At 33.7% G+C, this 17502-nt stretch overlaps 1 protein-coding gene across 1 annotated transcript in view; it reads left to right on the forward strand.

Annotated features, from left to right (window-relative positions):
- LOC145611454 (putative 3-deoxy-D-manno-octulosonic acid transferase, mitochondrial) overlaps positions 1-17502 on the forward strand; it is a 34490-nt gene that overhangs the window by 3020 nt on the left and 13968 nt on the right. The window contains exons 3-4 of the mRNA XM_081666787.1: positions 4632-4674; positions 17218-17340. Of these exons, the coding sequence (XP_081522913.1) occupies positions 4632-4674; positions 17218-17340 (166 nt within the window). The remainder of the gene's footprint in view (positions 1-4631; positions 4675-17217; positions 17341-17502) is intronic.

Genomic DNA, 17502 nt, shown 5'->3' on the forward strand with positions numbered 1-17502 from the left:
TTTGAAAACAGACAGGATGTGATTAAAGGAGGCAATGAGCACTGAGTTAATAATAACAAGCTTAGCCGCCGGCGAAAGCCGGAGAGCTGTAGACGTTTGGCCACCTTATCCAAGAGGAATCAAACTCAGAGCATTTACTACGACCTAAATCAACAGGAAGCCCCAAATATGAACCCAATCTAGATTCAGATCGCATCTTCAAACAACCAGATAGATAAGCTCGGTAATCCTCAGGAGTATTAGGACTAAACTTGACAAATGACTTTTGCAAATTAAGCATTTGACCTGAAATATCACAAAAAGCAGAAAGCACATTCAACACTTGTTCACAAGCTGGAGGAGAAACCTGGAAAAATAGCAAAGAGTCATCTGCAAAGAACAAGTGTGAAATGGTAGGAGCCCCCCTAGCAATTTTAATACCCTGAAAAAGATCTTCCGATTCTGCCTTACGCAACATAGCCGAAAGAACCTCCATGCACAAAACAAACAGGTATGGAGATAGCGGATCTCCTTGACGTAGACCACGCTGAGGACGAAAACCCTCTGTAGGTGACCCATTAACCAATACCTGGTATGACACTGTAGATACACACTGCATAATCAGATGAATCCAGTAGGGAGGAAACCCAAAAACCTGAAGAACCCTACACAGAAAGTCCCACTCAACTCTGTCATAAGCTTTATTCATGTCTAGCTTTAGGGCCGCATAAAAACGTTTCCTGGCTTTGGAAGCATTCATAAATGAAAGAATCTCGTGCACCATCAGACAATTATCAGACATTAACCTACCCGGAACAAAGGCATTCTGAAAATCTGAAACTATGTTTGGAAGTATCCAACGTAGACGACGAGCAAGACACTTAGCTATGCATTTATAAAGAACATTACAGAGTCCTATCAGTCTAAATTGAGAAACAAGTTTAGGGTGATCTACCTTAGGAAGCAAAACTAAGAATGTCCGATTCCAATCCTTAAGCAAATAACCATGAGCAAAAAAGAACTGGACAACATTCACCACCACCACCACCACCTGATCACCCACCTCACTCCAATTGGTTCGAAAAAAGGGGGTTAGCATGGACTGACGATGCCTATCAGGCCCCTGGAGACTTATCATCAGCAATACTAAACATCGCCTGTTTAATATCATCAGCTGAAAAGGGGGTTAGCATGGACTGACGATGCCTATCAGACAAAGAAGGGAGCTGAAGGGAATCCCAAGGAATTCAGAAGGTCGATCCAAATTCCTATTGTATAAGGACTTGTAAAAACTGAGAACCAAAGAACGAATATCCCCCGCATCCGAAACCCAGGAACCTTCATTGTCCTTAAGCCCCATAATAGTGTTCTTCCGACGCCGCTGGGCCTAAACTACAGAAAAAAACAACTTAGAATGCTCATCACCAAACGCATCCCACTTCACTTTTGCTCGTTGTCTCCAAAAAAAGAAATGCCGCTTCAGCCTCCTTTATTCTTTCCTTCCTAAACGTACTAAACAAACAACGACTATTTCGTGAATCAAGATTAAAAGAAGCATTAGTGACATCGGCAACCAAAGCTTTCCAATCAATGCCCCACGCCTTTTTATGAGAAACACACCAAGCTAGTAGACGATGACGAAGAACACAAAGTCTTTTTGATAAGGAAAACATAAGAGACCCAGGGATATGTTCAGCAAAAGTAGTCCGAACCATATTAGCAACATCCTCAGAGTGTAGGCACCAGTTTTCAATTCTATAAGGACGTTTGTATCTATCAGAAGGCAAAGAGTCACTTAAAATAATTGTCGCATGATCAGAAAACAAAAACCGGCCAATCCTGAAGCCAATGGGAAGTAGCATATGCCTTATCTAATCTCTCAAAAGTGGGGTCCATAACTGTTCTCCCATTAGTCCAAGTAAAAGATGGTCCAGAAAACGGAATATCAAGTAACCCATTATCTAATTTCCACTGTATAAAATCATGACGGCCAGGAATATCCAGATTACCTTCGGCCTTATCTGATAAATATTCAACCTGATTAAAATAGCCAACTAACACAACATTCGGGTAAGAGGCTAAAATATCAGAAATTTGCGACCACACATTCATACGATCAGAAACTTGAGGCGCACCATACAGAAAAAGGACATATTTTATAACCAAGTTCTCCACGACTCGACACAATATTATATGCGAAGAAACCAAGAGAGGGTCAATCAAAACTGGGCAAACCACAACACACAAATCCCACCACTAATACCCATCGAATCCATACCTACAAAACCTGAACATGACAAGGAAGATAATTTATGCATTACAGAATTTACAGACACCATAGTTTCAGCCAAGAAAATAACATCTACACCACAAGAGCGGACTAAGGACGCAATGTAAGGAACTTTAGGGGAGTCCGCCTGACCCAAACCCCTACAGTTCCACGCCATAGTCTTCATCTATCACCTGGTGGCCTTGAACGCGCGGCCACCGAACCCTCAGAAAAAGAACCAGAATGAGACACCTGTTGTGAAAAAGAAGTACCAATTCCTTTACGCTTCTTAAACGGGAGGCAGGATAAACTGCTAGTAGCAACAATCTCCGAACCTTTTTCCCGAAAGCAGAACAGAAAATCCATAAAGGATCTTGAAGCCGATCCCTTCTTATAACACACTGATTCCATCCTCTGTAACGGCAAAGAGCATCGTGCTGCCTTGTTCATTGAAACTGACAAAGTACTAAATAAATTTGGCCGTTTAAGCGGGTAGAATCTCTTTTTGACCCTCGAGGGGTCGAGGAGAGTGAGCAAGTTGGGTAGTAGTATTGGTGGGTGATGGTTGATAAGAGTCATAGCAAAGTTTGTTTTTTCCTGGATCGTGTAAGGGATGCTTGTGGGTGGAGAGTTTAGGTTGGTTTGGTGTTTGGCATGATTCATTTGGAGTAAGGTCAATGTGTGTTGTTGTTTCTGATTGTGATTTCCTTTTTTTCACGGGTGAGAAAGATAGAGTAGTAAACTCAGGAGGTCTTTTGAAGGGTTGACTACTCTGGGGTTGGGGTGGGTAAATGTTTTTAGAAAAGTTCTTAAGATTCACTATGGTTGTTCTATTTTTTTCAATTCTTTTCGGGCCAATATTTGAATTAAAGAGATTATGGGAATGTAAAATAGCAGGCTTACACAACCCATTCTTATCAACAACAAAAGGAGCAGGGCTATAATGATTCAAAGGGCAAGCATTCTTCTTATGGCCAACTCTATTGCAGTTAGAGCACAAAATAAACATATTCTCATATTTGAAATTAATCCATTTAAACCCAGAATGTCCAAGGTCCAAGTAAAATCCAGAAAATAATGGTTCCAAAACATGAAAGTGAAGTTTTACTCTAACCACACATCTAATTGATCCAGAATCAGGTTCATCGGAACACAAAATCTTTCCAGCCGTAGTAAGTATTGAATTAACGACATTAATCTCACATAAGTTCAAAGGAACTTCATCAAGATGAACCCAAATAGCAACCTCGTCAAATTTCACATCTCTGATTGACTTACCCTGAGTCCACGGAGTAAAGACCAAGAGAGCTGCTTGGTACGCCGCGGAACCTTGTTGTAGCATAGCTTCTCGATCACGAACGTCCTCACAAAGAAACAAGAAAATACTATTGAATTTCTGGACTTTAATTTCCCCAAAGGTAATCCACTGGCTGGAAACCCACTTTTGGATTCGAGTCTCGGAGAAATTTCTGTAGTCTATGAACTTGCCCAGTACAAAATGATTGCGGAAACAGGGATTATAGCTGGTTGATGAGCGTCGCCGGCTCGAATGAGCGAATTTATTAACTGCCATCTTAAACGAAACAGGGGAAAATAAAAAAGGGGTTATGATTTTGAAGGAGGATCACCGAAAAGAACATGGAATTGAAGAACTAAAGAGGTTTTTTGTGAACTTTAATCTGATCCTAGCTTTTGTAATTAAAATTTGAGGTTTGTGAAGTCATGGAAGAGTTGAAAAACAGTGGAAGATGGTGGAAGGCGGTGGAAAAAGTTGGGGTTTTGGGGATGAGGCTTTAGTATTCTAGAGAGAGAAGCTCTCTTTTTAGAGACAGAATGTTTCTTTATACTTTGAATTCTAGAAAAGTTGGTGCTTTCTTTATTAACTGCCTTCTTCTTCAATATTGTACCTAGTAGAATGTAAGGGCTAACTTTAAGGAGCTCATGTGATAAGGAGAGATTTAAATGTGTAATGAGAGTTCATATGCGAAAAAAAGGCGTTGCTATAAACAAGAAACTTCCATACATAGAAATTTGCTACTACCTCCATTTCATATTATTTGCATCGATTTGACATAAAGTAAAGAGGAAAAATGTCTAATCATTGTAAATAATATGAAACAGAGGTAGTTATTAAAAAAAAAATGGAGTAAGTGTTACAATCACTTTGGTAATACCCATGTAACTTGCAAGTATATTTTAAAATTGGTAGAAGTAACATTGCCTTTTTTTTTTTTTTTTTTTTTTTTTTTTTTAATTTTTTTTTTTTACTTTGAGAATACACATGTAACTTTGACTTGGCACAAATTACTTTAACATATTCACTTTTTTTTTGGCTTATTTAACTTAACTCTAAGATTGAATTTGCTGCTTGCTTGTGTTGCAGTGAGGTTTTGAAACACAAGCTCCCTCTAACCATAATCTATCAGGTATATCTTTTTATCCATAGTTTCATATGTGCTTTGTTATGTTTTAGATGGATGCCTTAAATTTTTTTTTTTTTTTTTTTTTTTTTTTTTTTTTTTTTTTTTTTTTTTCAAAAAAGGTAAAAGTGTCTTTTAAATGACGTGGAAAAGAAACTAGATGTGGAGAAGATATATATTTAACAATTAACATCATCCATTGCTGTGTGATTTCTTTGATATGATTAGGGCTGTACACAGTTTGGTCTGGACCGTAACCAAACCAGACCAAACCGTATTTTAGCGGTTTGGTTTGGTTTACGGTTTATAAAATTATGGTTTGGTCTCGATTTTTTTGTAAATATGGTTTATGGTTTGGTTTGGTTTTGCAAAAATTATAAACCAAACCAAACCGTAAACCAATAAACCGTATTATAAAATTTATATAGTTTTTAAATAAAAAATTACTTATTATATATTAAAAAAAATTAAAGAATAAATAAAAATACCATGAAAAATAAATAAAAACTATATGGTCAATACTATATAATTAATGACTATAATGTAGTACTCCGTATGAATATTTTTTATTGTTATGTATTATTTTTATTATGTATTAGCACTTGATTAATTTATTGTTATTTTTACTGTAACTTTATAGTAATTTATATGAATATTTTTTATTGTTATGTATTATTTTTATTATGTATTAGCACTTGATTAGTTGATTGTTATTTTTATTGTAACTTTGTAGTACAATTTAATCCGTTTGGGCTACTTATTTAAACTTTATTATAAATTAATAAAATATTATTTGACAATATTTGAGGAAAAAATATCATCACATCATAAACCGCAAACCAAACCGCACCAAACCGTATTATTATGGTTTGGTTTGGTTTGGTTTCAATACTAATATGGTTTGGTTTGGTTTGAAAAATTTACCAAACCGCATTTTGCGGTTTGGTTTGGTTTGGACTCAAACCGCACCAAACCAAACCATGTTCACCCCTAGATATGATGCATTACATGAAATGTTCTGACATATCTTAACTCTTGTTTGGTAACTTAATACTAGTAACCTTTACTATGGACAATTGTTTGACATTGACAAGCTTTAAAAAAAAAAAATTCTATTCCCGGTAGGTTGGACAAATAAAAAACTCTTTTTTTTTTTTTTTTTACAAAAGCAACTAAACGAAAAGCTAAATAAATTGCTTCTACACCAACCCACAATATTATGCACTTTTGTTAGTTGGTCCCTACTTACTTTCCAAATAGTGCACATATCAAAGAGTCCTCCTTCCTTCAATAATTCCCCAATAGTCCAAAGTAGTCTCACCTCCCTACGATTAGGACAACGCAAAAGATGGATGAGAGCTATAGAGTCTATGAAAATTGTAATGCGTTGATAACCTTTTAAGCGTGCCCATTTGGTAGCTTTTAAGCAAGCTAACAATTCCGCATGTAAAGCCGAAAGAGCCATACCAAACTCTCCTCCTCCATCCAAGAAGTTGACAACATCAGATGAATATGCTCATCCAAAACCTGTGTGCCCCGTATTTTTCTTCCAAGACCCATCCAGCATAATAATCACCTCAATATTTCCTTTTAGAGGGCTATGAGGGAGATCCTTCTGCTAAATCCTGCGGCTGCTCCCCCCTACTATCCAAATTGCGTAAGACCCCTTTAGATCGTACATTTGGTTTGAGGAAAGATTCAAGACTATTCATTGTGAGATTGAAATGTCTGTAGTGAAGATAACCCCTTTCATTTCTAAAGACTCTCCCATTCCTTGTTAACTAAAGACTCTACAATACTCTTTAAAAATATGTATCCGATCACTTTGTTTCCCATTCTCGCTATGAAAAAGCAGGATATGTTGCTGAATCCAATGTCTCAAAGGAGTAGATTAATCAATTTTAGAGCTGATATGCAAAGCGCAATTCTTCCAAGCATACTTCGTAAAAGAGAAAAACCTAAAGATGTGTTGAATATCTTCTTCTTCCATGCCGCATGAGTCACAGTCTCCATCGATGTCCACCCCTCGTTGTATCAAGTTGGACTTGATAGTCAAACCATTCATAACCAGTTTCCATAAAAATAAACTCCATTTTGGGGTAGGTAGGTTTGAACTTTGGAGTATAATCTAATAAAAAACCCTTCATTATTTTAAAAACAATTATTCGATGCTTTATCCTTGGAAATTTGTAATTGTAGGCAAGCTAGTTTGTATCTCTCATAATTAGCAGTCTAGAATCATTATATGTTTATTACTAAGAAATTTAAACCTTGATTAGTTTTTGTGGTCATTATTATCATATTAGGAAATCTTTGGATAGTTTCTTTGGCCAAAATGAGTTGCACTCTTGTGTTATGACAATATAAAGGGCTTTTTTAAGCACAGGAAAATTGTTGTAGGAGAAAAAGATAGAAGAGAATTGAACAAGTATTATTTAGATGCTTTTTTTCAAACAAAACTTCGATGACTTATGTTATTTCAAGGTCTCTAAGCTAGTCTCAAATGACGAGGAATTGCTGTGAAGGTAAATGAGGAAGACCAAGTACTCATATTATTGCTTTCATTACCAAAATCCTATGAAAATCTGGTTCCAACATTGATGCTTTTGGGTGATACTTTAACCATGGATGAGACTAGAACATCACTTTTAGCGAATGACCTTCGAAAGGTTGCTACAAGTAGAATGATGTCTTGTAATGGAAGAGAACACAACAAACAAGCTCATGGATTGTTTGCAAACAGGGGAAGGACTAATGATATAGAGCGAGGCAATGGAGGAAAGTTTAGATAAATATCTAGACCTCTTACGGAAAGGCCATGTTTCAAATGTGGTGAGCTTGGTCATTTTAAAGCTAATTGCCTAAATAAGAAGGTAATATTCAAGGAAAGAACAACGACAACTCCAGAGGAAAACAACATGAAAAACAAGAAGCTAGTTTTATCTCAAATGATGAGGATGATTACTGTATCTTAGTTTAAGAACAATGCAATGAGATATTCGGTAAATGGATCCTTGATTCAGATGCATCTCACACCATATGTGCCCAAACAGGAAGTGGTTTACAGCTTACTAGAGTTTGGATGGTGGTATTGTTTTGATGGGAAACGATCATATTTTTAAAATTATCGGGTTAAATACTATCCAAGTCAAGATGCATTATAGAACAATAATAACCTTCAGGGATGTGAGACATATCCCATATTTGCGGAAGAACCTTATTTCTCTTGGGTTATAAGAGAAAAATGGTTGCAAAATAGTCTTAGGAGAATGGAGTTTTAAAAGTTGTCTGTGGTTCCTTGGTAGTGATGAAGGGAATTCGTCACAATAATCTTTATCCTCTTTTGGGGACAATTGTTACAGGTGATTTAGTAGTTGAAATTAGTGGAAGTAAAGACCAAACAAAATGCACGAGGATATGGCACATGCGTCTTGGGCATATGTCGAAAAAGGGTCTATCATTGCTTAGTGGACAAGGTTTGTTAAAGAACATGAAAAAGCCATAAATGGAATTTTGTGAGCATTGTATGTATAGAAAAGCATACAGGGTGAAGTTCTCTACAAGCAAGCACAAGAGTAGAGGATTGTTAGACTATGTGCATACGGATGTTTAGGGTCCGGCTGAAGTTGCTTCCAAAGGTGGTTCCAGGTATTTTGTTACATTTGTTGATGATCATTCTAGATGTGCTTGGATTTATTTTCTTAAGCATAAGAATGAGGTATTCGACATTTTCAAGCGGTAGAGAGCAATGTTGAGAATAACTAGTCGAAAGCTAAAAACTGTACGGTTTAATAGTGGTACTGAATACACAAAGAGAGCTCCGTTTTATGATCAGGAAGGCATTGTGAGACACTGGATGGTCAGAGACACACCACAATAGAATGGAGTTGCGTATAGATTGAATTGTATACTACTTGAGAAGGCAAGGTGTATGTGCTCTAATTCTAGATTAGGCTTGGTGGGCAAAGTCGGTTGCTACATCTTGTTTTATAGTAAATCGATCCCCACATTCTTATTTAGATGGTGACACGCCTTATAGGGTCTGGTTAGGGGAACATGTAGATTACACGAGACTTCGAGTCTTTGAGTGCACGGTTTATTATCATGTTAGCTTGATGAAAGAGCCAAGAAAGCAGTTTTTTTGCGGTATCTAAAAGGGGTTTAAGGTTATCGTCTTTGGAGTGTAAAAGATTCTAAATTTGTGATTAGCATGGATGTGACCTTGGATGAAAGATCTATGGTAGCATTATTGAAAGCTATGGTACCTAATGCTGGTGATGTTGGAATGACTACAAATACTTAAGTGGTGGAGATAGAATCTAGAATGTTCAGGTGGAGCATCTTTGGTGTTTCTCAAGACGAGGAGGATGATCTGGAATGAAAGGTACTAAGTCAGTGGTGACTCCATGGGCTCCACATTTTAGGCTCTCTGGTAAACAATCTCCGACTACAACAGCCTTATGCTAGTGCAGTAGGCAGTTTAATGTACGCCATGGAGAACTCGGGTAAAGCACATTGGGAAGCAGTGAAATGGATTTTACGGTACTTGAAAGATACAGTTGACACAAATTTTAGTGGAAATACATGTCAAACAAGCGGCTTTGTTGATTCGGATTATGGTGGTGATCTAGATAGAAGACGATCTACTACTGGTTATTTATTTAAGATACATGGTGCTCCAGTTAGTTCGCGATAACTGTTACAAGCTAGGCTACGGATAGTGTGAATCTAAATTATGACAGCCATAGTGCTATTCACTTTGTCAAGGTTCATCATGCTCGTACCAAACATATAGATGTAAGGTATCATTTTGTACGGTATGTCATAGAGAAAAGAAGTAAATCTCTTGTGAAAGTGCATACAAATGAGAACCATGCAGACATGTTAATGAATGTTGTGTCCGGAAGCAAGTTCCAGTATTGTTTGGAATTGCTTAACATTGTCCCATGTTAGGTTACATGAAGAAATAAGTGGAACTATGATTGGTTTGATCCCCGTCAAAGGTATGTAGTTAGTCATTGTAAAAACGGCTATTTCACCAAATGCCACCGAGTGCTTAAAAAATTCACCAAATGCCATCAAGGTTTTCAAAATTCACCCAATGCCATCGAGCTTTTAAAAAATTCACCAAATGTCATTAATGACTAACGGCCGTTAACTCCGTTAGTCATTAAGATTAAATCTTGACACGTGTCATAATATGATTGGCCATTTTAATTATTTATTTTAATTAATAAAAATAAATTTTTTTTGTTCATTTTCGTGGCAAAAATTGCTCGGGTATAGTTTTGGGGGTCATTTTGACCCTTTATGGATACAAATTAAGCTCGGAATTGACAAAAAAATAACGTAAATGCTCCGTTTTGTGTGTTGAAACATATTTTCATTAGCATGTCGTTATTTTTTAACCATCAAAATTGTTCGGGTAAGGTTTTGGGGGTCATTTTAATACTTTATGGGTACAAATTAAGCTCAAAATTAACAAAAAAAAAAGGTAAATGCTTCGATTTGTGTGTTGAAAATTATTTCGATTAGCGTGTCTTTATTTTTTAATCATCAAAATTGATTGGGTAAGGTTTTGGGGTCATTTTGATCCTTTATGGTAACAAATTAAGTCCGGAATTGACTAAAAAATACTCCCTCCGTTTCATAATGTTAGTCCCATATGGAATCAATCATATGAAATAAGAAAAGAAATATATTTGGAATCTAACATTAAAGTACAACATAATTCATAATTAGTTTACCTTATTTAACTTTTTTGATTTTTTATTAGGAAAGCACAAGCCATAATTGCATAATTTAAGGTAAATATTTCCTTACTTAGAGTCATGTCATCAATTCACAACCAATTAATTCCAAAAAAAATCAAGTTATAAATAAAATATATTCAATATGGGTAGATGTTTTTGAAACGTCCAGAATAGTATATGGGACTAACAATATGAAACGGAGGGAGTAACATATGTGCCCCATTTGTATGTCGATATCGTAATTTTTTTTTTTGGAATAAAAGCGAAACGGGGTATTTCCCTGTTTTTTTGTTTTTAATTTATTTTTTCCAATTTCGAGTTTAATTTGTATCCATCAAGGATCAAAATGACCCTAAAATCTTATCCGAACAATATTCACACGAAATCGAAAAAAGTATTATTTTTCTTCATTAAAATAAATAATAATTGAGTATTAATTTTAAAAAGTAATGGCATTTGGTGAAATAATTTTCCTAAATAATGACATTCGGTGAAATAAGAATTGCATTAACAGAAAACTAACGTCCATATACTATTAGTTGCACGGGGTGTCATTGTATTGTTTGTCAGTGGCATTTGGTAAATTTTGAAAACTTTAATGGCATTTGGTGAATTTTGTAAGTACTTGGTGAAATAGCCGTTGTAAAAATGGTGCAACCAGATTTGGATAACAAAAATTCGTTCGTCCAAAATTTGAATATTTTTCAAATTATAAACGAGGTGGAGAATTATGGTAAAATATGATTATATATTAATGACCACGGAAATGGTTTTTTCTTGTTTCAACAAAAATAGGATGGAAGTAAGGGAGAATTTTAAGGAGATGGAGAAAATTTAGGATGGAAAAAGAAAAGTGCGTTATTCATTCCTTTTGTAGACATTCTATATTTAGTGCCTTAGAAATTATAAAAGGCTTAGAGCAACTCCAATGGTTGTAGTTAGGGACTTGTTTGCAATTTAGAAAATATCCTAACTATTAGCTTAACCATTGAAGTTAAAAAAAATTAAATTAGCTTAGTTAATTAGCAAATGAAGGCTCAATTAAATCACAAACTATTAGCTAACAATTGGAGCAAAAACTAGCTACAAAAGATATTAGCTTAAAATCTTATGTGGCATTACAAGCTAATTTGCTAATCAGCTTACCATTGGAGAGCAACTCCAATGGTAAGCTACAAATGCTTGTAGCTTGCTTTGCCACGTCAACTTTTAAAGCTACAACCTTTTCAAGATACAAAGTACTCCAATGGTAAGCTACAAGAAGTTGTAGCCTGATTTGCCACATCAATATTTCAAGCTACAAAGTACTCCAATGGTTGGCTATAAAATTTTGTAGCTTGCATGTAATACTTTATTTACGACACTATGTGAGCTGAAAATTTCATTGCTAATTTACTTACTTTTACAAAAAAATTCCAATAATATAATTTCACAAGTTATGCCCACTATTAATATTAAAATTTACTCTAATAATATAATTTTATATAAGTTGTATTGTACTCATACTATGAGATGACATGCCTGCGATTTGATTATTTGAACTTATACGGAGTATTAAATATTTTCATCAAGATTTTTGATAACTTTTCTCCCTAAATTTATTATTTACATATTTTGTAATCAACATTTGACTATGCACTAAATGACACTAATTAACAAAACAACATTCCTTAAAAAAATTAAAATTAAAAAATATATAAATAAAATAAAATAAAATAAAATCAAACTTAACTAGGAGCACTTCAAGTTTTAGCCTTTAGCTTATGATGCATTTGTCTATCTCGGATTGTTGCATCTCTTTTAAGATATGACTCGAAATTCTCCTCATGTCCTTGATGCACATCATCAACAACACTCGGTGAAAATTTATCGTTAGAAAAGTTTTTGTTATAAGTGTGACGCTCGTCTTCAACAATCATATTGTGTAATATAATACACGCATCCATAATATTGTGGATATTGAGTTTATGCCAACAACATGTAGGCCCACAAACTATAGCAAATAGAGATTAGAGTACCTTAAATGCCCTTTCAACATCTTTCCTTGCACTAGGGTAGTTTATGCCAAAGCTTTAAGCATTATTGTTGGATATCCATAATCGCCTCGAGTATATTGTCCTTTCCATCCACTAGGGTAATTTTTCCATGCCCAATGCATACAATCCAGACTTCCAAGCATGCCTATAAATCCATGGTATTCCTCATGCATTTTAAGGACATCATTAGCAATGGGACTTCTCATGTACACCTCTCGAAATATTTCAATAACACTACAATAAAATTTATAGACACTCCATAGTCGTGCTCTCACCAATTTTGATGTACTCGTCAAGTTCCATAAGCTAATATGCGGATAGCAGCAGTGCATTTTTGAAGAGGGGACAAACCCATTCTTTTTGCAGCATCAAATCTTTGTTGAAAATATTTAGTATGATTTTTTAAGGCCTCCACTATTCGATTGAAGACCTCTCTCCTCATACGAAAATGTCTTCGAAAAAAATGTTCCGGACTATTCAGAAAATTAATCTTTGTATCGCCCGATTTCTTCATGTGATTCATCAAATAAGTGCTCTTCCCAAAATTTATCCCAAACAAAGTTATTACCTTGTAAAATTAGGACTTTCAAACATTTTGATTTGGTAGAATATGTAAATATTAGTGGAGTAATAAATGATAGAATGAAGTTTTACATGATGAAATTAAATGCAAGAAAATATAAACTTGATAACATACACGTTAATACAAGTATATATGCTACTTACTATTGTTTAGATACATTTTATGTTAGTTAATTTCCTTCAAATGTTAGTGCTAATTCAGCTCCACAAATCTAGGAGACAAAAGGGTTGGGAGGAATTAGTACTACGTAAATTCGTTCTCTAAACATAGTGTTCTATGACCCGATAATTTCTTTTGCATAACTAACACATGAAATGTATATTTCTTAAAAATTATACGAAATAATTAAAGACCATGTACTCTACTTTGGATTGGATGAGCTAGAATAATTAAGTACTATCCCGATCATTTTTACTTGATGACTTAGATTTATCGTGCATGATTTATAATAACAAAAGTTAGTTGAGCAATAATTAAAGTTGCTGTAAACATCTTCACAAAAAAAAATAAAAAAATAAAAAAAAAATAAATAAAATAAATAAAAAAAAATAAAAAAAAATTGTTGTATACATATATAATGCTCTCATAAAAACATAAATGTGTCAACCGAAAAAGATGTCATTGTATACATATAGCATACTCTCGTAAAAAAATTATAAATAATGTAAAAGATATACTCGTGTTGTGTATATATATATATATATATATATATATATATATATATATATATATATATATATATATATATATATATATATATATATATATAGTTATAAAGTTTTGTATTCAATCAAGTTTTTGTATACATATAATTAACTTTTGTAAAAATGCATATAAATGATAAATTAAAGTTAGTTCTATATTCCCTCCAATCACAATTTTAGCTTTATGCCAAGTTTGATACTTAACTCTTCTAATGATGATATGATGAACCATTCAATTTCTTTCTCCAAATTTTTGTGCTTTTCATTGTTTAGCCACGAGTGTTGTTGGTTCATTTATATATATACAAAAGTTTACTCGTTTTTTTGAAATGAAATATTGAAGGCAAAACAGAAAGTAGCAAATTAAAAACAAAGCTTTAACAACTAATGATAGAAAAATAACAAAGAGGTTAAGAATGCTACGAAACTTAATACATAACATTAATAATAAATTAAACATTGCATAATAAAAGGAAAAGTTTTGTTTATTGAGTTCAACATAATAACACCTAAATTACTCCCCTCTAATAAAAACAATAACTTAAATTACTTGACTTAATAGTCATCATATTTATTTGATTTGTGATTATGACATTCCATACTTGGCCTTAATGATTTCACAAACTTGCTCATGATTTATTTTAGCTTTTTCGTCCATATTAGATGTGTCCTTGCAAAGTATCACGAAATCTTGTTGTTGAATGAAAGTCTTTTTACTGTATTTCTTGATAATTACCCCATTTCTCGCTCAAGATGAGCTATTTTGCCTTATACTTTACTTTTATTCCTCGCAACTGCTTTCGTTGCTTTTTGTCCCATTGGTCGTTTATCTCCCATTTCCACGTTATCGATTTCACTAGTATTAGGATTTGAGGAAGAGGTAGTGTTATCGGTAGGAATAGAAATCTTTGTTCTTTTTGTAGAACTACTTTGTGTAGAAACATAATCCTTCCACTTTGGGGCATTTCGAAGAATTTTTCAGGAATGTAAATAAGTATTTTTTTTTCTTCTTGTTTTCACTTTTGCTAGTAAAAGGTTTTTGGGCATTACTAACCATTTGCGGTCATCGTCATTGCCACTTGGCTTGCTCAATGGTTATTGGAGGACCTTCCCTTCTCCACTTGTTATAATACTCTACAAGTTTTTTCCAGTAAACCGCCTTACTTTGATTGGTGCCTTTGATTGAATCGGTTGTAACCAACTATTACATAAATCTTCATCCATGTATTAGGTCCACGAAAGCTTATCTGACGACTTACTAGTAGCTTGTGCATTTACCTCTTGTATATAATCACTTTAAGGAGTGTTAGATTCCATTTGAGACCTTTGGAGTGATGATTCTTGGTGCATGCTAGAGGCCCCTACACTTTTTCTTCTTGTAGCATCATGAATCACATTAGATTCACTTGAAAATGGAGGTTGAGGATAGTAGCTTGACATGACGTCTTGCAAATTAGGCATTGTAGTATTGGGATAATAATAGCCAAGGTGGTAATGTGTTTGATGGTAGGAATTTTCGGAGGTGGCTGTTTGATGAATTTCCCAAACCAAAATATTGTCTAAATGGATTATCCGTATCATCCATCTAAATTTACGGGGAACTAATCGTAAATATGAAAGTATTTTAAGATTATGTTTTTATGAAACAATATACTGATTGTTTTCTTAATTTTTAAAAACTTATTTATAGATGCATTAGCTAATAATTCAAAGCTAAATATGGTTACCAAATATTGTACGTTGGCTAACATTTTAGAATCTTATTTATTTTTTTTTTTTTGAAGCAATTTTAGAATCTTATGTTGACAAAGTCAAGTTTGTTATTATATAAAGTAGTCAAAAATTTTAAATCTAACAAAAAAAAAAAAAATCAATGAAAAGTGAAACATACAACATACATTACAAACGTGTAATGTGTAAACCTATAATCTTGTAAACTACTATTCAAAATAAATAATCTTGTAAACTATAGTCAATTAAAAAAAAATAGTCAATATCACCTACTTATATGTCAGTTGATAATAATGAAAATAATATTTTAATATTTATTTTATAGAAAAAGATAAAAAATGATATTTATAATTTAATTTTATAAATGTTTAAAATTTCCAAGCAGTGTACTCAAGAGAACAAGTATTTCAATAGTGCTCCAATGGTTAAGCAACACTTTTATATTATTTTTCAAATTTGCAAGCAAGTCCTTGAAAACACCATAGGAGATGCTCTTAGTATGCATGTATTATTCAATCATTATTCACGTCAAAAGTTTATTAGCATTAAGAAAGTTTATTTTCTTATATTTATTATTTCCTTCATAATGGTTATTTGTCTATCCCAAAATATTATTTGTCTTTGTGAGCTATCGGTTTCATATTATCTAGTAGAAGCCACATTTCCGTTGCGAGAGCTCTAACAGTAGTATTTTTTTTTAAAAAAAAAACAAAAAATTTTGCCGTTTTACCCGGCCTCTAGACTTATCTCTTACCAAGGTTACATAATTACGCCTCTTCCCACTTACCTAGGATACATAGGCGGGCATGGGTCGTTTGTAAGAAAGGGAAGAGGGTTGGGGATTGAGGGTTAGGCGGCACCTTGGGGGAGGGAGGTTGCTGTTAAGAGAGGAGGAAAGAGAGGGGGTGGTGGTTTTTTATTATTATTATTAATTATAAATTAATTTAATTAAATGGATAAGTGAGGGTTAGAGGGTAATTAGAATAAATTAGAGGTTAATTGAGTATTATTAGAAGTACTAGGATACATAGGCGGGTCATGGGTTGTTTGTAAGAAAGGGAAGGGGGTCGCTGGGGTTGGGGATTCTAGGCGGCACCATGGGGAGGGAGGTTGCTGTTAAGAGAGGGCGTGGTAGTTTTTTTTTTATTAATTATAAATTAATTTAATTAAATGGTTAAGTGAGGGTTAGAGGGTAATTAGAATAAATTAGAGGTTAATAGAGTATTATTAAAAGTACTAGGTTGTCTTCAGCAAAAATAAAATAAAAAATTCACAATCGGGTTTTCTTTTACAATAAACCTTTTAATTGGTTTTATTTTGCAAAAAATGGTGCTTTAAACAGTTGTTTTGACAAATTTTCCTTTGAAAAATTGTACAATTACTATTTGGGTAAATTATAGTCACGTGGGATCTTATTATATTTGTCTTTTATATTTTTACAATATCAAATTTTTTTATGTTTTACTTATCTGTAATTAGAGATATCAATGGCTGAAATTATGAAATGTCGTGTACAAGTCAAACTATTGCAACTAAAAGAGAATGAAGAACTTTTTTTTAGCCTTGTTTTTATTATCAACATAATTAATCAGTATATTGCAATCCTTTTAATATTCTTGGTCAATTTTTATATTAATAATTGTTTGTTTTTTTTTTTTTTCCATCTTTAGTTTACTTTCTAGAAGTCCAGAGACGAATATCATAATTCATCTTTGTTAATCAATGCTTACTCCTTATACCAGTTTGCTCCATTAGATTTACCTGCTGTTGTGGAAGCTTTTCTTGGCTATTGGAAGCCAAATGCTGTTATACTCATGGAAAGTGAACTGTGGCCAAATGTTGTAATGGTTGCATCTAAAAGTAAGGTTAGTTCATTGTTATTTGGAAAGTTTGTTCATAATCATTGGTTGGCAATTTGCTTTAGATTTACAATTTTTTTAGGGCTATTTGTAGTATATTGTATGCTAGTTTTCACATTTTTATTTTTCTTGCATGTTTTTCATAGAGTAAATCCAAGTTCATCTCCT

This window comes from Chenopodium album, chromosome 3 (genome assembly GCF_948465745.1).
Source record: "Chenopodium album chromosome 3, dcCheAlbu1.1, whole genome shotgun sequence".
Classification (NCBI taxonomy): domain Eukaryota; kingdom Viridiplantae; phylum Streptophyta; class Magnoliopsida; order Caryophyllales; family Amaranthaceae; genus Chenopodium; species Chenopodium album.